The sequence below is a fragment of the Neovison vison genome, chromosome 12 (assembly GCF_020171115.1).
Source record: "Neovison vison isolate M4711 chromosome 12, ASM_NN_V1, whole genome shotgun sequence".
Lineage (NCBI taxonomy): Eukaryota > Metazoa > Chordata > Mammalia > Carnivora > Mustelidae > Neogale > Neogale vison.
The window spans coordinates 52087301-52108651 of record NC_058102.1 but is presented as its reverse complement, the minus strand read 5'-3'; the positions used below and the strand labels follow the sequence as shown (position 1 = coordinate 52108651).

At 48.7% G+C, this 21351-nt stretch overlaps 1 protein-coding gene and 1 pseudogene across 1 annotated transcript in view; both read left to right on the top strand.

Moving 5' to 3' along the window:
• The window catches only part of RASSF3 (Ras association domain family member 3), a 76782-nt gene extending 58904 nt beyond the window's left edge, over window positions 1–17878 (top strand). Inside the window, exons 2-5 of the mRNA XM_044226464.1 lie at window positions 7109–7216; window positions 10016–10244; window positions 11968–12077; window positions 15107–17878. Coding sequence (XP_044082399.1) covers window positions 7109–7216; window positions 10016–10244; window positions 11968–12077; window positions 15107–15256 — 597 coding nt within the window. The 3' untranslated portion in view covers window positions 15257–17878. The remainder of the gene's footprint in view (window positions 1–7108; window positions 7217–10015; window positions 10245–11967; window positions 12078–15106) is intronic.
• LOC122892739 lies at window positions 1047–1214 on the top strand (annotated as a pseudogene).
• Window positions 17879–21351: the final 3473 nt, after the last annotated feature.

Sequence of the window (21351 nt, the reverse complement as noted above, 5' to 3'; positions counted from 1 at the left end):
CAGGCAGGCAGAGTGGCAAGCAGAGGCAGAGGGAGAAGCAGGCTCCCTGCTGAGCAAGGTGCCCTAATATATGCTACTCCCATCCCAGGACCCAGGGATCATGACATGAGCTGAAGGCAGCGGCTTAGCCAACTGAGCCACCCAGACGTCCCCAAAGTGTTTTTAAAAGGGTCTGTACTTTCATTTTTTAAAGAAAACACACAAGTGAGTGGACCAGGAGTCGGACAGGCTTGACTAGGCTATCCTCCACGAGAGGGTGGAGAGGACTGTCCCAGATTGAAGTGCTTGGCACCAAGCCAGGCGCCAGCAGATACTGCATAGAATTGTTGAATAACGAGTTGTATTATATTTTCGTAGCAGCTCTTTAAAGTACATACTGGTTTGCACATTGAGATGAGAAAACAGATCTGGGAGGTTAAGTAGCTTGCCTTTGGTCACACAGCTAGGACGTGGCAGAGCTGTGATTCAGACCTAATGAGCCTTGAGTGTACCTGCAGCGGCGGCCACCTGGTCCCTGGGCTGTGAAAGGGGAGCCCCCCTCTCACGGGACCTGCGAGCCCGTCTTCCTGGGTGCTTTTGTAAGGACCTATTTAGAAACTGTCCCTGCTCCCCTTTCCCCAGGGGATTTATAGGTAACAAAGCCCAGATACATGGGTGGGTCAGGCCAGGTGGAGACATCCGATCAGTGGGGGGATGCATACTGTCTCCCTGGTTACCAAGGAGTATGGGCCCCGTCCTTTGGGAGCCCTTTTGGCGCCAATCCCAATCAAGGTGTGATAGGCTGGTTCAAATGTCTACTAGGGTAAATTGTAACTCAGTTGGTCACCTAGCATCACTGGGGAGTTTTCCTGTGTGTGTTACAATCTCATTGGCCACCTGTGCGTGGCCAGGCCCGACTGCATGGCCTTGGCCCTTAAAAGCTAGTCTGTGAAACAGAGAAGGGTCGCTCTCTCTTGTAAGAGGTGTGGCCCCGAACATTCGGTTAGATTCTTGATGCTTGGCGCGAAATAAAGCTTTGCTTGACCTTCGCTTTCTATCAGTCTCGCAGCTTTGCGCAGTGGCAGTATCGTAGCCAATGAGGTTTATCCGAGGCGCGATTATTGCTAATTGTATCAGTCTCGCTCCTTTAATCACGGACCCATTATTGGGGCATAACACTTTAATCTTGTTGTTGTTTAATTTAAAATGTGATTATTTTTAACTTAAAATGTTGAGATAAAATTTCCTGTTAATAGATAGGTTAGCAAGAAGGGCAAAGTAGTTCTCTGTCCCTTGGCCCAGAGAAAGCCCCCCCACCCCCCACCCCGGGGCTTGCTGATGAAAACACAAGAGGAGAGGCTAGTGGTTCATCATTTTCACAGAAGAACAGATTCTGGAAGGTTGGGAGACTGAATGAAAAGTGGCTTATAAAAGAGAGGACCTGTGACTGCCCCTGCAGACATACCTGGGCGTGGCCCGGCAGCCTTTGAGCCCAGGAACAATAAGGATACATTCAGACACAGGTGCCCCGTGCCTTTCCTGTCCTTGCCAGTGCAGGTCAAAGTTAATGTCTTTACTGTGTCCTCTCTCCTGTGCTTGCCATGCAGGTTTTGAAAAACCCCTCCTTACGTTCACCTTTTGCACCCTTTTAACCTACTTTGTCCTTTGTGGGTGGCATGTTTTTTTCTCTTTCTTTTCTTGTAAGGCCGTCTTCCCAAAGGCATTGCATTCAGAGGAGGGGCAGGAGGATCCTTCCCTATGGGAGAGGAAAGGCGGGGTGGGGGTTCTCTTGTAAAGGGGTAAAAATTTGGAAGTTTTCCAGCTCTAGAGACTTCCTCCAGTTATGACACTAAAAGAAACCAGTGTTCTCCACTCCTGACCGAGCTTGTGACTTCTCTGCCTTTCTCCCAGCTTCCGGACTCCTCCACTCAGATGCTGCGTAGTTGTCATTTCAGAGGCCTTTTCCCTCCCACCTTGCTCACTCCTCCCCAGCCTGTGCCGGAAGGTAAGCCCCGCCATGGTGGAGGTGTGGCACCCACTGTCCCCATGCTTGCGTGAGAGCCTGGCACACAGCAGAAGCTCACGAAATACTTGCTCAGAGAGTAGCCCTTGGCCCGTGGCCATGAGGTGTGCAAGTGCTAGGTCAGTCGACTTCACATAAGAGAGGAGATCTTAAAAGTTCTCCTCATCCAAAAAAATTATAATTATGTGAGGTTGATGAAGTTCTAGAACCTAGGTGAGGTTCGGTGGACTGAGGTCTGGAGCCGATGACCAAGAAAGAATTCTCGACACATCTTTGGTGCAAAATGGTGGTTTATTAAAAGCACAGGGACAGGATCCGTGGGCTGTGAGGGATGGCAGGTTTTGTACCCTGCGGTTGGGGGAAGGTGAGGAAAAGGGAGGTTTCAACGGAGTTCTCATATGCTAAAGAGGGCCTACAAGGATACTGGAGGCCTTGAGGCTTGATCAGTGTTGTCTTTAGGCCAGCCATTAACATCAAGATAGATGGGAGATTCTTTGTGGGATATCACAATCCTGCTAACAATTGTCTTTGTTAGTGAGATTTAGGACATTTGTAAGCCAAGGGAGACTCCAGTTTTGCAGGATTGTGATCGCTGCAAGTTAACTATTTATCATTTATGGCAGTCAGGGGTGCCTGAGGAATGCCACACACATTACCAAGGGGAGCGGATGGAGAGGGGGTGCAAGGTACCAGCTTTTGCTTTGTCTTCAGCCGGCCTCCTGCTCCCTCATCAAGGTGATTGATGAGCTCTTTTAACTTGTGGGTGTTGTTTCGCAGTATATATGTGTGTCAGATTTCTTTGTAGTGCACCTAAAACAAAGTGTTGTATGTCAGTTGTATCTCAGTATTAAAAAATCAGGGTCCCAGCCTTTTAGGTATTAGCTGCTTCTGAGGGATCTATGTTCCAGATGATCCTTTAATAACAGGGTGTTCCGCCTTGAAAGGATCTTGGAGGTCCTTGGGGCCCCCTCCTTTCTGAACTGCTCCTTATGGTTTCCTTGGGTTTTAATCTCTGAGAAGGAAGGATGGTTGTCACACAAGTATGTCTCGGTTATGCCTGTGTGAGTGATCCAGGGGGGTGGTTCTCTTTCTAGACCAGCTAGCTCCTTTGACTTCCTCAAGCTTCTGGGAATGCTGACCTGAGGAGGCCTAGGGGTGATGGGTGCTTAGCTAAGCATCTGCAGTGAAGAACTCCCTGGGGGCACCTGGCTGGCTCAGTCTGTAGAGAGTTGGAGCGCTGGGCTGGGTGCAGAAATTGCTTAAAAATAAATTTTTTTTTAAAGATTTTATTTATTTATTTGACAGAGATCACAAGTAGGCAGAGAGGCAGGCAGAGAGAGAGAGAGGAGGAAGCAGGCTCCCTGCTAAGCAGAGAGCCCAATGTGGGGCTCAATCCCAGGACTCGGGGATCATGACCTGAGCCGAAGGTAGAGGCTTTAACACACTGAGCCACCCAGGTGCCCAAAAATAAATTCTTAAAGAAAGAAAGAAAGAAAAATAAAGGAACTCACTAAATTGACCTGACCCTGCCTCTTTGCTCTTAATCATTCTCTTTGTCTCTTCTTTTTGTTCTTTGGCTTCTCCTGTGTCTTAACTTAGGCACTAAGCCTCTATGGTGGGCATATGCTGCAGTATTGGTACGTTAGCTATTTTGTTCATTTTTAAAAATTAACTGGTTTATTTTAGAGAGAGAGTAGGGTGCGAGGGAGGAGCAGAGGGAGAGAGTATCACAGGCAGGCTCCATGCTAAGTGACCTGGGGTTTGAGCTCATGACCCTGAGATCCTGACCTGAGACCCTGAGACCCTGACCTGAGCCGTAATCGGATGCTTAACTGACTCAGCCACCAGGTGCCCCTCTTTACTTTGGGGGTCCCCCCACCAAGATTTTATTTATTTATTTTGACAGAAGGAACACAAGCAGGGGGAGTGGGAAAGGAAGAAGCAGGCTTCTGACTGAGCAGGGAGCCCCATGCGGGGCTCGATGCCAAGACCCCGGGATCATGACCTGAGCCAAAGGCAGACGCCTAATGACTGAGCCACCCAGGCGCCCCCACCTCCCATGGTGGGGGGGGTACTTAAGTTTTTTTTTTTTTTAAAGATACTTATTTGACAAAGAGACCGTGACAGAGGGACTTCAAGCAGGGGGAGTGGGAAAGGGAGAGGCAGGTTTCCTGCCAAGCAGGGAGCCATGTGGGACTCAACCCCAGGACCTTGGGATCATGACCTGAGCCAGAGGCAGCAGCTTAACCGACTGAGCCACCCAGGTGCCCCTGGGTACATCCCCCCCCCCTACATTTTTAATGGTGGGCCTTTCATTGCCTTGATTCCTAAGTGGAACCATCTTGCTCCATAGGTCACACTGTTGAGAGCAGCAGCAGATCTTTGCAAAATTGCCATGTTAGGCCAGGAAGCACTTTTGAGATGAAGATGATTCACACTGCTGGTCTCTCTTATTTGCTAGGAAGTAGACTTGGGCCATTGAGCTGAGGGCACGGGATTAGTGGGCGACAGACTCTGGGTCAGAGCCCTGGGCATGCTGGATTTGGGCTTCTTTGTCACGGTGCTCTCATGCCCTGCTGGTGCCACATCTCACGTTTGTGAAGTGGAGACCTCTTACTGGCCACTTCTTAGTATTTGCTGGGGAGAGCCTTGGGCAATCTACTGAAAAAGGAATGTGGGAACAAAGCCTCATTTATCTTTTTCAGCTGTGGGCTGTGACCAGTGAATTGTGGATCCGAAAGAGCCAGGTAGTCAGAGAGGTGCAATGTATGTTTTGAATTTCCTTAGAAATAGTCACTGAAACTTCTGAAAAGTGACTTTAATCTACAGCTTTTTTTTTCTTTCCCCCTTCCTAACCTGTGACACCAAATATAGGATTGCTTTGGGGTTCTATGATGGCAGACAGAATGCTCCCCAAGGGACTTTGAGGCCCCCTCCTCCTGGAGAACGAGGATGCTCTCTCTGTTTCTCCAGCAGTACCAACACTGACCCATCTGACTTCAGGGCGCTGCTAAACTTGGGAAGTTACTGACCTACTTTATAGTCAGCGTACCTGTATGTTCAGGCTCTGAACTAAAAAAAACTTGACACCTGAATGGATCAGGAGCCATTTTATGTTGGTTTTTTGTTTTGTTCTGTTTTGTTTTTGCAGAGTTTATTTATTAGAGAGAGAGAGAGAGTGAGAATGCGCGCGTGAGCACATGTGCACACGCATGCAGGGGGAGGGGCAGAGGGAGAGGGACACGCAGACTTGCTCTAGGTGAGAAGCTCCGTTCACAGCCCCGAGATCATGACTTCAGGTGAAATCAGGAGTTGGACAACTGACTGATGGAGCCACCCAGGCACTCCTGGAGCCCTTTTATGTTCTTTTTTTTTTTTTTTAAAGATTTATTAATTTATTTGACAGAAATCACAAGTAGACAGAGAGGCAGGCGGGGGGGGGGGGGAAGCAGGCTCCCTGCTGAGCAGAGAGTCCGATGCGGGACTCGATCCCAGGACCCTGAGATCATGACCTGAGCCGAAGGCAGCAGCTTAACCCACTGAGCCACCCAGGCGCCCCCCTTTTATGTTCTTTATTAAAGTGTTCCTGCCAGTTCTTTGGTTGCAACTCCCTGTGGCTTCGTAGCAGTAGCTCCCCATGAGAAGATGGCAACAGAGACCGGCTTGGGGAGCCTCTGGTAAAAAGGTAGACACTTCTTCAGAAGTTTTGTAGAGGAGGATAAATCAATCCATATTTAGCTGCTCTTCTCTTTCTGACTTGAAGCTAGTTTGGGCCCTTCATCCTTTTGAGTTGCTACTCAGGGTTGAATGTGATCATGTAGCCTTTGACTCAGGCAGGGACAGTGGAATCTGTTTGTGTTAGTGGAAACAACACAGAGGATCCGATTAAAATTGAGTTTGGTCTGTTAACTAGTGGGGTCATCCCCAGATGAGTGTGTCACACAACCCCCACCCCAAGAGGTCTCAGGAACTAGAGTTACTGAGGGTTGGTAGGCTTTGGGAGGGAGTCTGGCCACCACGGAACAGCTGAGTTTCTGCTGCAGGTGAATTTGCTTAGAACTTGATCTCCTTTGGAAACTGGAATAATGTCTACTTGGTTAGGTTGTTGGGAGAGTGAAATGCAACACGAGGCAGGCGTCTTGGATAGTTGACTTCACGGGGTCCCCGCACACTGAGGTTTGGGTGCCTGTGAGTGCTTTTTTTTTTTAAAGATTTTATTTATTTGACAGAGATCACAAGTAGGCGGGGAAATAGGCTCCCTGCTGAGCAGAGAGCCTGATGCAGGGCTTGATTGCAGGACCCTGGGATCATGACCTGAGCCAAAGGCAGAGGCTTTAACCCACTGAGCCACCCAGGCGCCCCCCTGTGACTGCATATTATAGAAGGACGTTGCATACTGTCCTGCGATGGTTGAGCTCTTTAGACAGCAAACCATTGGGGAATCCTTCAGTGGTAAGAGGGTTCAGCTATGTCGTCGCAACCACAGTGGGGACGGTCAGAGCTGGGGTGAGACTGTAGGGGTTGGGAGTGGTGAGAGTGGGTGGATAGGGGAGATCTGGCTACTTGTATCTTGACATGAGGATTTGTTCAGAAGGTAAGTTGCCCTCTGGTAGTTGTGTCTGATTGGGTCATCGGTGAGTGCCAGCTAACATCACTAACTTTTTGCTTATAAATCTGGTGAAGCTATAAAGACCATAAGGTTCATAGAACATATGAAAGGGAAGCTTTTGGTGTGTGTCTGTGGATACTGTTTAAAATGGAAATGACCAGTCTTGCACGTACTCCTAGAGAATGGTGTTTGTGCAGAAGGGAAATTTAAAAAGGACAGCTGTACAAAATAATATTGAAGTGTTCCTTTTAGCTGCTGACAGATTAGTTTTATTCCATATAGTCCTCAGGAAGACTTGGTCTGAAGGAATGAAAGCCATGTTTGGTGGATGACCCGGGGATTTGACAGTGAGAGGGCGCGGGTATGCCTTCGTGCCCGTGTGTATGTTTCAAGGTGAAGTGCTCCAGAGTTCTTGTGTGGAATGCGAAAAGAATCCTGGCTTATCTGCATTTTTCTTTGTGCTTGTTCATGTGTAGCATGGTTTGTTTTCCTTCTAGGATGTGGAGAAAGAGAAGGAAACCCACAATTACCTCAGCAAAGAGGAAATCAAAGAGAAAGTCCATAAATACAACCTGGCTGTCACAGACAAGTTGAAGATGACCTTGGTAAGCACCTACACCTGGCAAAAGACAGATACAAACTGTTGGTCTTCCCCTCCATGGGTCTTAAAGTCTCTCAGTAGCACTTGCAGCCGTTAAATGGTCAGGGTACGCCAGACGATGAAGTGGAGTACTTCCGCAGCTTTCAGATGAAAGTTCTATTTTGAAGTAGCTTTATTGCATCCATCAGTTAATACTTTAAAGTTTCGTGACCTGGGGCGCCTGCGTGGCTCAGTGGGTTAAGCCTCTGCCTTTGGCTCAGGTCGTGATCCCAGGTTCCTGGGGTGGAGTCCTGCATCAGGCTCTCTGCTCAGCAGGGGGTCTGCCCCCCCCCACTTGTGATCTCTCTCTTTCTCAAATAAATAAAATCTTAAAAAAAAAAAAAAAAAATTTGTGACCCCGGAAAGATTTTTAGCATAGAGGATTGCCATACCTCTTTAACATACAGGTGGTACCTCAAATTCTGATAAGGCTTACGTCTGTTTTCTGTTGTGCAAATAAGTCGGGAAGTGTCGGGAAAAGGATTTCATGCCCATGGGTTAGAATAGAATTGAGCCAGGATTCCTTCCGGCTGGTTGCCTCGGAAGGTGGGCAGATGTAGTATTCAGCTTCCTGCACGTTGTTTGGGTCTCCTGCTCTGCCTTGTTGGGGCTCCTGCTCTGTGGAACTGAACACTGAACTCAGTGGGGAGCTGCTGGAGGCGGGAGAAGGCATGGGGCGTAGTGACAGGGGAGAAGAGCCAGAGCAAAGCCAGAGTATTCATTTGCCTCAGACAGGACCGGCGTCTCTGCTTGTCCTCACGTTTGGTGACTTTCTTGGAGGCACCTGCCATCCCGTGGTGCCCGTTTCCAGGGCCCTTGGACTTCTGCCTCTCGGGCTGTTGGCTGTGAACTGACAGTTCAGCCAAGGACAGAGTGACTGGCTTAGAGCAGGCCCTGCTGAAGTCTGTGACCTTTGGGGGAGGAGCGCTACACGTAAACCCTTGTGATAAAGGATTCCTCCCCAGTGGGACGCCTTGAAGAGGGGGGAAACGGGACACATGCTCTCGACTTTCTTCTTCATTACTCCCAACGGTGATGCTTGTCTGTTTTCAAACGCGCTTTTCATCAAAGGAGAAATACCGCACTCAACCATCGCCCCCCCCACCCCCGAGATGACGTTGCAAAAATAGAAATTTGAAGTGTTGTGGAATACTTTCTACAAGAATGAACAATTGAATTAGTATGGTAAATTGGTCTTGTGGAAAGGAAGGAAAGCAGTGGACCAAAAAGGGGGGGTTTTTAAAAACGTTTTAACTGTCTCATTTCTTCACTTTTAAAAAAATTTTTTTTAGGAACGCTTGGGTGGTGCAGTTGGTTGGACGACTGCCTCCGGCTCAGGGCGTGATCCTGGAGTCCCGGGATCGAGTCCCACATCAGGCTCCCAGCTCCATGGGAAGTCTGCTTCGCTCTCTGACCTTCTCCTCGCTCATGCTCTCTCTCACTGTCTATCTCTCTCAAATAAATAAATAAAATCTTTAAAAAAAAAATTTTTTTTTAAAGATTTTTATTTGATGGAGACATAGCGAGAGAGGGAACACAAGCAGGGTGAGTGGGAGAGGGAGAAGCAGGCTTCCCGCTGAGCAGGGAGTGGGATGCTGGGCTTGATCCCAGGACTCTGGGATCATGACCTGAGCTGAAGGCAGACGCTTAACGACTGAACCACCCAGCGCCCCTAACTGTCTCATTTCTATGTAACACCTGAGGCTTTGTTTTACTAAAATACGTTTTTTTCCTGGATGTAAAAAGAAAAAGTGAAGAGCAGACGATTATTAGTGTTTTTGGTGACTAAGAAATAGTAAGTCTACCATCAGCGAAGACAAGTGCTGGACTCAGCAAGTTGTGTATTTTAAATACGTGCAGGTACCCTCCCCCCATGAAAAGCGTATCTCAATAAAATGGGTAAAAAATAGTATATAGAAGGAGGTACAAAGTTAAGACACTTTAAGACAAAAAAGACAAGTGCTTATAATATCTGTAGTTTGCATTGTAGCTGCTTGAGGCCGCCAAGATGCATCGTCACGCGCCCCCACGCCCTGTGTGGTGTGGGGTATGCTGTGTCCAAACATTTTGGCGAAATTGATCATCTAGGACACGGGGTGATAGGCACTAAGAATGAGGTAGCTTGTTTGGGTTCTGTTCCCTCGGTTTTGGGTGTTTCCAAGTGACGCACAGAACCTCTCTCCTTCCCTCCCACCCTCCCTATTTCTTTCCCTCCTTCCTTGGTTTTATTTATTCGAGAGGGAGCATACATGTGCATGCGTCGGGGAGGGGAAGCCTGTGCAGGGACTCCATCCCAGGTGCCTAAGATCGCAGTCTGAGCCAAAAGCAGACGGTTAATGGACTGAGCCAGCTAGGCACCCCATGACCTTCCTTTTCTGTGTAATAGCTGGTTACCAGCTGCAGAAGTTTCCTTCCAGCCAGTTGGCCCTGACCCGTCTGCCACACACCAGTGTGTCTTGGGATTTGGCTGGCCTCTGCTTCGGTGGACTGTAACCTCTCCAGTGGGCCCTGACCTTTCACATGTGGTTTCGGAGGCGTCCCTCCCGGACCGCTGTCCCCACAGCACGAGGAGGCTTCTGTTGCCACATCTGCCCTACAGACCCCATCTCTGGAAGCACTTTGCGAGGGTAGTGTTAACCTCCCTCTGAGGTCCTTCCCTTCAGGGCGATCTTTAGTGAAGCTGTGCCACAGAGCAGTAAAAGCACAGAACCAGACAAAGATATCTTGCCTTTCATCTAACAGTGTGCGTTTCTTCCTGCTTCAGAATTCAAATGGGATTTACACTGGCTTCATTAAAGTCCAGATGGAGCTCTGCAGACCCCCTCAGACTTCTGGAAAACTCGCTCCCGGTAGCAATGGCTGTATGAACACGCTTCACATCAGCAGCATGAACACTGTCGGGGAAGTGATCGAGGCCCTGCTCAAGAAGTTTCTCGTGACCGAGAGCCCTGCCAAGTTTGCACTTTATAAGCGTTGTCATAGGGAAGACCAAGGTATGTTGCCAGGCCTCAGATGAAAATGATGTCTGCTTTTATGTCTTTGTCATCCTGAGCAGCAGGAACACTGCTGGGTGTATGTATGTCAGAGGCCAGGGACAGGTTCTGGGAGCCATGGTGATCCTGGCTTAACCCTTTTCCCATTTCCTGGCTTTCCATATTCCTGAGTTGGACACTTGTGGGTCTGAGGAGGTTCAAGGCATCCACATGTGATGGGCATTTGTGGAGGATTTTGTGATGTGTGCGCCAGGGGATGGTTTTGAGTTTTTTTGTAAGCCTTAATTTTAATGTTCTTCAGGATGAAAAAGAATGCTTTTGTGCTTGAAGGTTTCATTAGCACATTCCACGTTTGATGTGCATCTGAACAGGGGTGGTCTGGGGGACTTGCCTCCTTGGAGACTTGGAGGATGGGCAGGCGCGTGTGTTACTGCACATTTGCAGACTTCCTGATGTGCATGGCATCATCCCGGGTTCTTCTGTTTCCTGAGCTCGCCTCGCTAGCCGTGACCCGGGGGCAGTTGTGGCACCCAACCCCCCAGAGGCACATACAGTGGATGAGTAACATTCTCCTCTGGGGTCTGCCTGTCTGAACTTCATGCCCACATGCAGCGAGTAGGAAGAGGATAGTAAGGAACTGTGTGAAACTGAACATGGTAGTTCAGTGCTCGAGCAGAAACTGATCACCAGCGGTGCATAACCATGATACTGGGAGTCAACCAAGTGCTAGTTTGGAAATGCTTAAGATGTGTGGGCAGTCCGGCTACTTAACCTCTGCTTTTTTGGGGTAGAGCCTCCAGCAGCAATGGAGGGAAATAGACTAACTTGATGTGCTAGACACAGCCTTCAGTTGTTGGGAGAGGAAATGCAGCTAGTTGCTGAGCGTGCATACTTCTCTTTGACCCCACACCATGGGCTGGGCCCTGCAGAATACAAAGAGGACCTAGGCCAAGGTTCCTACCCTCAGGAGGCCCCAGACTTGAAGCATGGGCATTTACATCTCCAGGGAAATAAATACCTGTGATGTGGCCGTATCCAGAAGTGCCAGGATACCATAGAGGAGCTCAGATGGGGTATCCGGCAAGCTTCGTAGCCTGCCCGCTGGACTTGAGCCGCATGGCTGGACGGTAATAGCATCCTGTTGAAATATTATCCTCATGTCTGGCAGAATCTTTCAGCACTGCAGGCAGTGCTAGTACCCTGTGTGTGTCTCTATGTGTGTGTCCCCATGTGTTGCAAGAGACACACAGCTGTGCCTGCAGCCAGCAGAGCCCGCGTTCTGACGGCTTGGTTGTTTGCGGCTGTTCATAATTCTAAATTAATGTATAGAGATATTCACTCTGATTTTGTTTTCTTCGGATGGTATGTTTTTACTGTTTCTTAAAGGGGCTGCAGATCCTTTTGTAAGTGTATTATCTTGCTTTCTAAAAGGGGGAGCAGAGTAAATGATGGGCCCATCCTTGGACTAACTAATACCCATTAAAATTCATTCCTGAGGATTATTTCCTTTGTAATCGAGGCACAGTGCGTATTGTGCAGCTAGAACGGAACTAGCGTAGATTTCATTCCACCTCCGGCTGTTCGATAGGAAAGGGAGGACGGTGACTGGGTGGCTGGGTCACGGGCTGTGTTGCCGTGATCGGGAGGAGGGGCTGGAAAGCCAGGCGGATGGTCTGGGGAAAGACGAGATCCTGTGTAACCGGCTGCCTGTTTGCTTACGCAGTCTACGCCTGTAAGCTTTCGGACCGGGAGCATCCGCTCTACCTGCGTTTGGTGGCTGGGCCCAGAACAGACACGCTGAGTTTTGTTCTTCGTGAACATGAAATTGGAGAGGTAAGTGATTGTTCATTCTTGCTTTACACTGTAGAGAGCAGCTGGCCCTGGTTTACTGCTTGAGTCTAGTGACTCTATTTCCTCGGGGGTGGGGAGGGTTGGGCAGGAGGAGAGAGAATGCATGCAGGCGGGCATCTGTCTAGCTGCCTCTCTCTGTCTCTTGGGAGGGGGAGAGGAGTCTGGAGGACAGCTTTCTGTGTGTTTCTGAATTGTCAGAAATGAACCCAAGGTTAGCCTACAATAGAATTTTTTTTTTAAACAGTATCTGTTCTCTTGGTTTATAATTTTCAGAGGTGGGAAAAGAGCAAGTAAGAAATCTTTTTCCCACCCGAGGATCCCATTTCACTTCTTCTACCTCCAAATTACCCTAATGCAGCTAAACTGTGAAAGTTGATACTCTCCATATGTTTGCTACAAACATCTCCAGGCTCATTCGTTTAAAGAGAAATAAAAGGAAATGGAATTTAAAAAAAAAAAAAAAAAAAAAAAAAAAGGAAATGCAGGAGTTTGTCTACCATGAGAGACATAAAACTTTGTAGAACCTTTTTTTGTCTTCTTGCCACAGTGATTTAGAAATTATGTTTGTATATGCATCATTTGCCATCTTGTCTCCAGGGAGGATTGAATTTAGGCCAGTTCAGTTGAAAAAAGCACTTTACATGGTCCAGCCACTAACTTTAAAAGGACACTTGAGTAAATTCCTGGGTCTTGGGGCAAGCCATGGGTCTCCGTCTTCTGCCTGAACAAGAAATGGCATGAATTATCCATGTAGAATATTGTGTGATGCAGTGAGAATAGTTTCCAGGTTTAAAGTTAAGAAGCCAGGGGCGCCTGGGTGGCTTAGTGGGGTAAAGCCTCTACCTTCAGCTCAGGTCATGATCCCAGGGTCCTGGGATCGAGCCCGGAATCGGGCTCTCTGCTCAGCGGGGAGCCTGCTTCTTTCTCCTCTCTCTCTGCCTGTTTCTCTGCCTATTTGTGACCTCTATCCGTCAAATAAATAAATAAAATCTTAAAAAAAAAAACAAAAAAAAAACCAAAGTTAGGAAGCCAGGACTCCACTTCTACCGGTCCTCTTGTGAGTTTAGGAGCATGACGGTAGGTGAATCTTCCAGTCTTCAGCCCTCAGTTTTGAAATCTGTAAAGTGGGGCTAAAGACTTTTAAAGGTGGTTTTGAGTTACAAATTAAAAATACATGTAAACATGCCGTGTAAATTATGTATCTGTAAGTTGGAGCTTGATCTGGGGAGTTTTAGGAAGATCGTGCTTTTTTTTTTTTTTTTTAAAAGATTTGATTTATTTATTCGACAGAGATCACAAGTAGGCAGAGACGCAAGCAGAGAGAGAAAGGAGGAAGCAGGCTCCCCGCTGAGCAGAGAGCCCGATGCGGGGCTTGATCCCAGGACCCTGAGATCATGACCTGAGCTGAAGGCAGAGGCTTTAACCCACTGAGCCACCCAGGCACCCCGATAGTGCTGTTTTAATTAACAGAATATTCTGTTGTAGAAGGTTTGTTCTCCTACTCCATGTTTCTTATTTTCTTTAATAACCAGGTCAGAATTCTCCAGACAGCCTTCTACCATTATGCCTACTTGGTGGTTTTATTCCATTTGTTCCATCTGTTTTACTTGTATTAGGTTATCTCTGGTCCTTTTCCCTCCCCACACCCCTGGGAGTTCCTGGGGCCCCTGGGTGATTCAGTCCCTTGAGCTTCCGACTCTCGATTTTGGCCCCCATCATGGTTTCCTGGTAGTGAGATTGAGCCTGGGAGCGTTGGATGGGCTCAGTGCTCTGCACTCAGTGAGAGTCTGCTTGGGATTCTCCCCCTCTGCCCTGTCCCCTGCTTGTGTGCACTGCTCACATGTTCTCTCTCTCTAATTAATAAATAAATAAACCTTTAGTGGAAAAATTGTTCTGCATAAAGCCATGATTCTCAGCCTAGGACCCAGGGCTTTGGAAGGTGTTTTGTTGGAAAACAAATTTAAAAAACCCCTTCTGGTGATGCCAAGTATCTTTCTTGACCTTTACTGATGAATTAAAAATTTTTTCTTAAAGTGCCTACTAGGTGCGGGGTGCTGTTGGGGAAGCAGCTCAGAGTCTCCAGGGCAAGTGGCAAAGCCCAGATAGTGAGAAAAGAGTAGGTAAAGAGTAGGTGAGGGAGATGCTTAGCAAATGATCCCCATAATTTTTAAATCTTTTGTGATCAGGGCTACCATTGCTCAGTGAGAGCTTCTCATAGGTGTTGTTCTGGGTCAGAAGGAACAGAGGAAGGAAATCATGGAAGACTTCTTTGAGGAAGTGGCATTTAAGCTGATACTTGAAGGTTGAGTAGGAGTTTGCCAGGCAGAGTAGAGAAAGTGAGTGAAGCTACTGAGAGTAATGTAATTAGTGGGACAGTGTGTGAGAGAGAAAAGGGAGCTAGAGGGGTCAGGGTCTTTCAGACTTAGCAGGAATGACCAGGGGAAGCCACCGAAGGATTCTAGTAGGGGAGGGACATGCCTAGATCTGCATTTTATGAAGAGTATTCATATTCAGCCTGGCTCCTAAGGGAACAGATGGGGGAACAGAAGAGTGGTGTAAGGAGGTTATTGGGTGAGTTTGTCCCTGGGCTGGAGAAGAGGATGGTGAATGCAGAGGGGTGCAGCAGAGGTAGTAGAGAAGAGCAGGCCAGTTGGAGAGCTGTGTAGAAGCTGGTAAGATGGTGGGAAGTGGAAGAATGTGGGGGTGATGGTGGTGACTGCAAGGAGAGGCTGAGGGAGAGGGGTTTCTGAAGCTGCTGGGGTCAGGTAGAGAGGGGCCAGGTCAGCCGTGAAAATGTCTGGTGCGCTTGGGGCCCTGAGTGCTTGGGCCCCAGTGAGATCCGCTGTGGAGAGCTGTGGAGGCAGGCAGAGGTGCGAGTGGGCCCGGGTGTCCTCGGAGGGCCGGGGTGCTGGGGGAGGGAGGCTGGAGAGCGCCTCCCCCCACCAACCCCACCGGTGCCGGCCTGATCTGAATTCAGCACCTGGGTTTCTCCTTCTTGTGTCCTTGCACAGTGGGAAGCCTTCAGCCTTCCAGAGCTACAGAATTTCTTGCGGATCTTGGACAAGGAGGAGGACGAGCAGCTGCAGAGCCTGAAGCGGCGCTACGCGGCCTACCGCCAGCAGCTGGAGGCGGCCCTCAGCGAGGTGCGGACGCCCGGCTAGGCGCGCCCTCCCCTGACGCCCCCGGCCTGAGAGGCGCGGGACCTGCGTGCGCAGCCCCAGCCGGGGTCTCTCTCGGAAGGGGCGGGGGGTCCTCGCGCCCGATGACGCCCGGGGCCTGCCCCCTCGGACCCCCGGCTCTAGTCCCCGCCGCCTTCCGGCCTCTCCCGGCGGGGCTGCTGCCGCCTGTCCGACGGCCCCGCGGGCTCACCTCTCGGCAAGCTGTGAATCTGTGGTCTCCCCTCTGGGCCCAGCTAGACGGCTTGGAAGCACGACTCTGGGTTTTGTTTGGTTTATCTTTCCTCCGTACTTTGTTTTCGTTGATTATGTGATGGTGAAGTGGAGCTGAAGGACGTGCAGATGATTTTTTTTTTTTAAAGCTTAATAAGGAATCTCTCAGAAGACTGTCCTGTGTTAAAACTACCTGTCCGTTTTCTGTTTTCGGTCTTGAAATGTCAGAGGAAGCGACCCGAGGGACTTCGGAGGCCCCGGAAGCCGGGAACTCGGAGGCCTTGGAGGGTTTGGATAGGAGTTGGACTGAGAAGGTGAAGAGCAAGTTTGGAGGAAGGCGCCAGCGGACGTGGGGAGCTCTGCGGGAACGTGGTTTGGGCGAGGGAGTGGTCAGGGAGAAAGGTGTGTTTGGTTACAGATGGGAAAGCCTTGGGTTTTGAGATGTTAAGCCCATCGTGGTAGTGCTTGATGGGCTGGTGAGTAAGACCTGGGAACAGAGCCAGAGCAAGTAGGAGCTAGAGCGGAGGGAGGAGCTGGGAAGTGTGCAGCCCCCCGGAGAATGAGCGGCCAGCCAGGTGGACCTCGCGGGCCCACACAGAGGGGGTCCTGTGGTGGGTCGCCCTCTCTGGGGACCCGTCCTGGTGCTCTCTTCTGGGCGTGGTGTGCTCTCTTGTGGGGTGCTTCTGCGGGTGGTGGGGGCCATGACCGAGGGCCAGCTCAGGTTACCTTACCGTCCTGGTCTCCTACCCCAGCCAGCTGTTTCCTGAATGGAAAGGGAGTCTGGATAGGGGGTGGCTGTTTTCTGGTTAGCTGCGAGATTTGTCAAGTAGAGAGCTCACTGCATACTTTTGTGACAATCACTCCCCTTCTTTCCCTAGTTTCCCTTTTTCCTGAACCCTTCCCCCTCTTTCTTCTCTACTCTTCCCTCTTCTCCCCACCTTCTCTTAGAAATTGCAGTCTTGTCTTCTCTAAGATAGATTCGGGATGTGGAGTATACACACATTGCTATCAGATCCTCCTTCCAAAAGAAGTACTTGACTGAGGAGGAGGGTGGCCAGAAAGGGAGGACTCCCCTGCTGCTGTCCTGCCACACACCAGCTGACCACACAAGAGGGGTTCTTTCTGGAAATGCTCTAACGAAAGTGCGTGTTCTACCAACCAAAGAAAGGCATGCAAAATAGAAGCCTTCCTTAAAGCAGGTTAAATAACCTCGTTTTTTGCAGCAATCTGAAAACAGCAACAAAGCTGTGCTGTGTTGTAAAGGGGCCTTATAATCTGTTTTTGTTTTTTTTTTAAGTCTAGATAAATTTTGTTTATAAATTCCCAAGGAATTGTCAACACTTTGGTGACACCTAATGGATTCTTTTTGAAATTCCAAGGTGCTTCATTTCTTTGCCTCTTAAGTGAGCTGTGCCTTTTAAAAACTGCATTTCTGTTCCCTTCCTGGTGGCACTTCCGACTTTGCAGAGAGCACCCGTCTTGTTGGAGGCAGGTGTCTGCTGTGGTCTGCTGTGCACACACGTTCCTGAGACAATCCTATCTTCCTAAGCTTTTTAAGGAGAGTTGGGGGGGGGGTAGAACTAGCTATAAAATATGTATGGGGCACATCTTGTTTAATTTTGCATGTGACTTCTTTTTAGTGCATTGATGAGGTTTTAGTGACGTTGTCATCCAACACTTTACCTTTATTGTTCAGGGAATGCCTTCATGATTTTTTATACTGGTTTTACTTTCAGACTGTGGCTTGGGTTTGAGTATACTGCTGTCAACCACCTGGTCTTTGAATTGCCCACCCAGTAAGCTTATATTTTGTGAAGCATTTGTTTCTCAGATTAAGACACTGTTAGAACCTAAATTAGTAGCTGATGGTTATCTGTGAATTTTTTCTTTCTTTCTTTCTTTTTTTCTTTTTTTTACTTGAAGTAGTTGTCTTAAACAGGCATCCTCCTCTCGAGTATCCAGAACCTCGCTCGTTGTCGTGTGCACTACAAGTTGCAATTTGGAAAACTTGCTGTATTGAAATTTTCAGTACATAATAGTTCTTGGAACACTGACGGTCTCTCCCAAACACTGGTTCCTGCAGCAGCATTTTTCATGCATAAAAGAAGAAAAGGCCACTACGGCCAGAGATTTTTAAAGATCACTGTACAAATTCTTACGTTAAATTAAACTAAGCTTTGCTGTAATACTGTTTTCTCTTCAATATGTGATGGTACCAGAATGTTGTTAAAAATGAAGGGGGTAGTATTGCAGGGGAGCATTTTAAATCACAGAAGTAAAAAAGTTATAATATTTATAATTTTGATGAGTTTATTTTAATAGGGAAGATTTTTCTTCCCTGCGGTTGTTTCTGGAATGGCAAATCGTTTCCATTATTAAAAGTCGAAGTTGTTAGCTGGTGTCCGTGTGTTTTTATTTGCGATAATAATATGCCCGGTAAAAGGAGGTCGCAGGAGCGGGACGAGCTGCTTTTGCGGACCCACGAGGACACGTGTGGGAACGCAGGGACTTAGTAGGTTTGAGTGGGGCACATTTGTTCTCTCAAGTGTTGCTTTTCCTTTGTCTTACTCTGGGGAAGGAAACCCTCGCTGAGTGTCTACCTGTACAACACATTCCTAAAACAGTTGTTCTGATTGTGGAATATACATACATTCAAAAGTGTATAAAGCATGTGAACAAAGAATTAATATAAAGTAGATGCCCTGTGGCCCCTTCCAAAACAGGAGGGTCCCATTAGTTCCCTAGAAATCCTCTCCCTCCACCTTCCCTACTTGCCTTTAGTTCTCTTGTCCTTGAAACAGACCACCTTCAACGTTTAAAGTGTTTATATTTTTTGGTCAGTATGACTGCCCCACACAGGATGGTGGGATGGGGAGTATTTGGGGGAGTGGGTATCTGTGAGTGGGTAAAGGCTCTGTGTGCTCCTCTCCTGTGCCTGCTCTAGGCAAGCATTTATACTGCTGCACTGCCCCCTAGAGGTGGTGGTGAAATCAGACCAGGGCTGCACCTGTTGGTGAAGGGAAACGTTTCCCGAAAAACACCATAGCTGTTTGAGAAGTGAAAATATTATGATAGAAAATGATGGCTTTGTATAGATCTCTCTGATGAAATACCAAGAGGAATCTGGTTTGTTAGTTCAGCCTGGGTTACTACCCAAGGTGCATGGGGAGTTTGTTTGTTTGAATTTTTATCCCTTAAAGGGAGTTAGCTTCCTGCCCTAAGCTTTTTGTCAGAATTTGTCACCAAATGATAACCTGTTTAGATTTTCTTATTTTGCAGAATCCTCAAGAATGGTATCTTGCATTTTGTGTTAGAAAGAATGGGGAGGGTGCCTCAGTAGGTTAAGCATCTGCCTTGGGTTCAGGTCATGATGTCAGGGTCCTGGGATCGAGTCCTGTGTTGGGCTCCCTGCTCAGCAGGGAGTCTGCTTCTCCCTCTTCTGCCACTCCTGCTGCTTGTGTGCTCTCTCTCACCCTTTCTCTCAAATAAGTAAATATTAAAAAAAAAAAAAAAAGGTTGGGGGGATGTCTCTGTACTGGCAAATTCACACGAAGTGTTCACAGTGTGCCAGGCCATATTCTCCAAACCTTAGTACATACTAACGCTTTTTCTCCACTGTGAGGGTAGGTATTGTCAACATCCGCATCTCACAGATGAGGCGGCGCACTGAGGTCCAGCAGCTTGCCCACCGCCACGCTGAGAGAGCGGCCGAGCCAGGTCCTCGCCCCGAGCAGCCCTGCCGCTTCGCTCCCCCGGAAGCTCCATCCAGTTTCCCCATGCACCTGCCAGCAGGAAGCCCGGGATGTTGCCCGTCCGCGCTGAGCGGTTTGTCAGAAAGCCAGCCTCTGGGTGTGGCGGGGGTTTGTGGGACGGGGAAGGGCAGCCTCGATGTCTGAGTGCTCTGTCATCCTTGTGTGGTGTTCATTCAGCGTCCCACTGAGGTGGTTGTGGGTTAACACTAACTGTCTCCCGGTGTTTCATTCCGCAGGTTCTGTTGTGCGGGAGGCTCCCGGGGCCGCTAGCCCGGCCAGTGTTCCCGCTGCGGTTAGTACCATCGTTCCCGGCACCACCCAAAGAGCCTCCTCGGGGACTGCAGAGTTCCCATTCGCAAAGGCTAGAGCTTTCCTCCCCCACCAAGGATGGCCCTCTGCAGAGGAACACGGGAAACCAAGCATGGAGTCTTGAAAGTGCTCCCTTGTCGGTGTGCACACCCGCACAGTTAACCAGGTGCGCAGAAGAGCAGCTTTGTACAAGAACTCGGGGAGGGAAGGAGGGGGGAACGGGAGTGGGCAGCTGTAAATAACTTTCCAGGGCGATGTCATCTGCATGGTCATGTTTCGGGTTTTTTGTGGGGGTTTTTTGGTTGGCCCTTTTTGGTTTCATTTTGTTTTTCTGGCAGAACTTTCCCTCTAATCCTGCAAGGTGAGAATGGCAGGGAAGAGGACAGACCCTTTTGATCTTAAATAATAGTTTCCAGAGACAGCTGTGACTCACGTTTGGCTGAGGCAGGACTTGGCAGCAGCTGAGCTGCCAAAGCGCCCCTCTCCTTCCCCTCTTGGAAATGGGAATACTGACATTCTTACATGTTTACACACAAACAGCAGAACACCCAGGGCTCTTGGTATCCTTCCAAGGAAGCTGGGGTTTTGGCTTTGTTTTTGGAAGGGAGTTACTTTAAGTGGAATAGTTACTTTCAGCCTTTCTAAATGAGCCTCACCTTTAAGGCAGCTGGCTCTTCAGTGGCACAGATCGGGGGTGCTGGCAGCCTCCCCTTGTTTTTGCCACCCTTTGTTGGCAAGAGGGATTAATGAGATCCTGCTCAGTTCCTTTCTCTGAAGTGGGGTGCTAGGGGCTTTGCTTGTGAGGGCTTTCCGAGAGGCGGGGCTCCGAGAGGGCAGGGCTGGGGGGACAGAAGGACAGAGAGAGAGTCTCAAGCAGATTCCTGAGTGCAGAGCGTGACCAGGGCTGTGACGCAAGGCTCAGTCTTACACAGGCCTGGGACCGTGACCTGAGCTGAAATCAAGGATTGGAAGCTTAACTGAATGAGCCATCCAGGCACCCCAAGGGCTTTCAGATTGTCAAGTGCGATAGGATTTGTTTAAATTACAGGAATTCTGGAGCAGCACACTAGGATCCTTGAATTGTTACTATTGCTGGTAGGAAAGCAACAGCTTAAACTCCAGTGTTTTATACTGAGCTATAAATGGGGTCTTGAGATTCTTTTCAATTTCAAATGACTTTTCCTTGCATATGTAATCTCTCAAGGAGCATGTTGACTCAGTGACTTTTAGGTAGTCAGGCATACGTCATGCCTTATCAGGAAAAGACCCTTGTCAGAGAATACAGGGGCAGCCACGGTAACTGGGGACTTCAGGAAAGTCCGAGTTCCATTGCCTTTCTTCTGGATAAACTTTCTAATTGGCAGTTTACGTGCGTTGGGGAGGGGGATACGTCTCAAGGAAGACAACCAGTGAGGGTGTAGGGGTGTGGGTGAGGCCAGGAACAAAGTTTCTGTTCCCTGTGTCACCCTGTGTCCACCGCCCCAGCTTGCTTTGTACAGTTTTGTTCTTTTGTACCTAAGGAAAGGGAGCAGAGGCATAGTGGGTCTCACAGAAAGTTACTTGTTAGGAAGCTGGTGCTTGGGAGGGGGTGGTTTAGAATCTGTTGGAAGAGCTTTCAAGGCAGAATGACGTTTCCATGCGATTCATGGACTGCACCAGACTTATCAGAGGTGCTCGTTTGATTTTATTATTTTTATTTTTTACAAGATTTTATTTATTTATTTGACAGAGATCACAAGCAGGCAGAGAGGCAGGCAAAGAGAGGGGGAAGCAGGCTCCCCACCTGAGTAGGGAGCCTGATTCAGG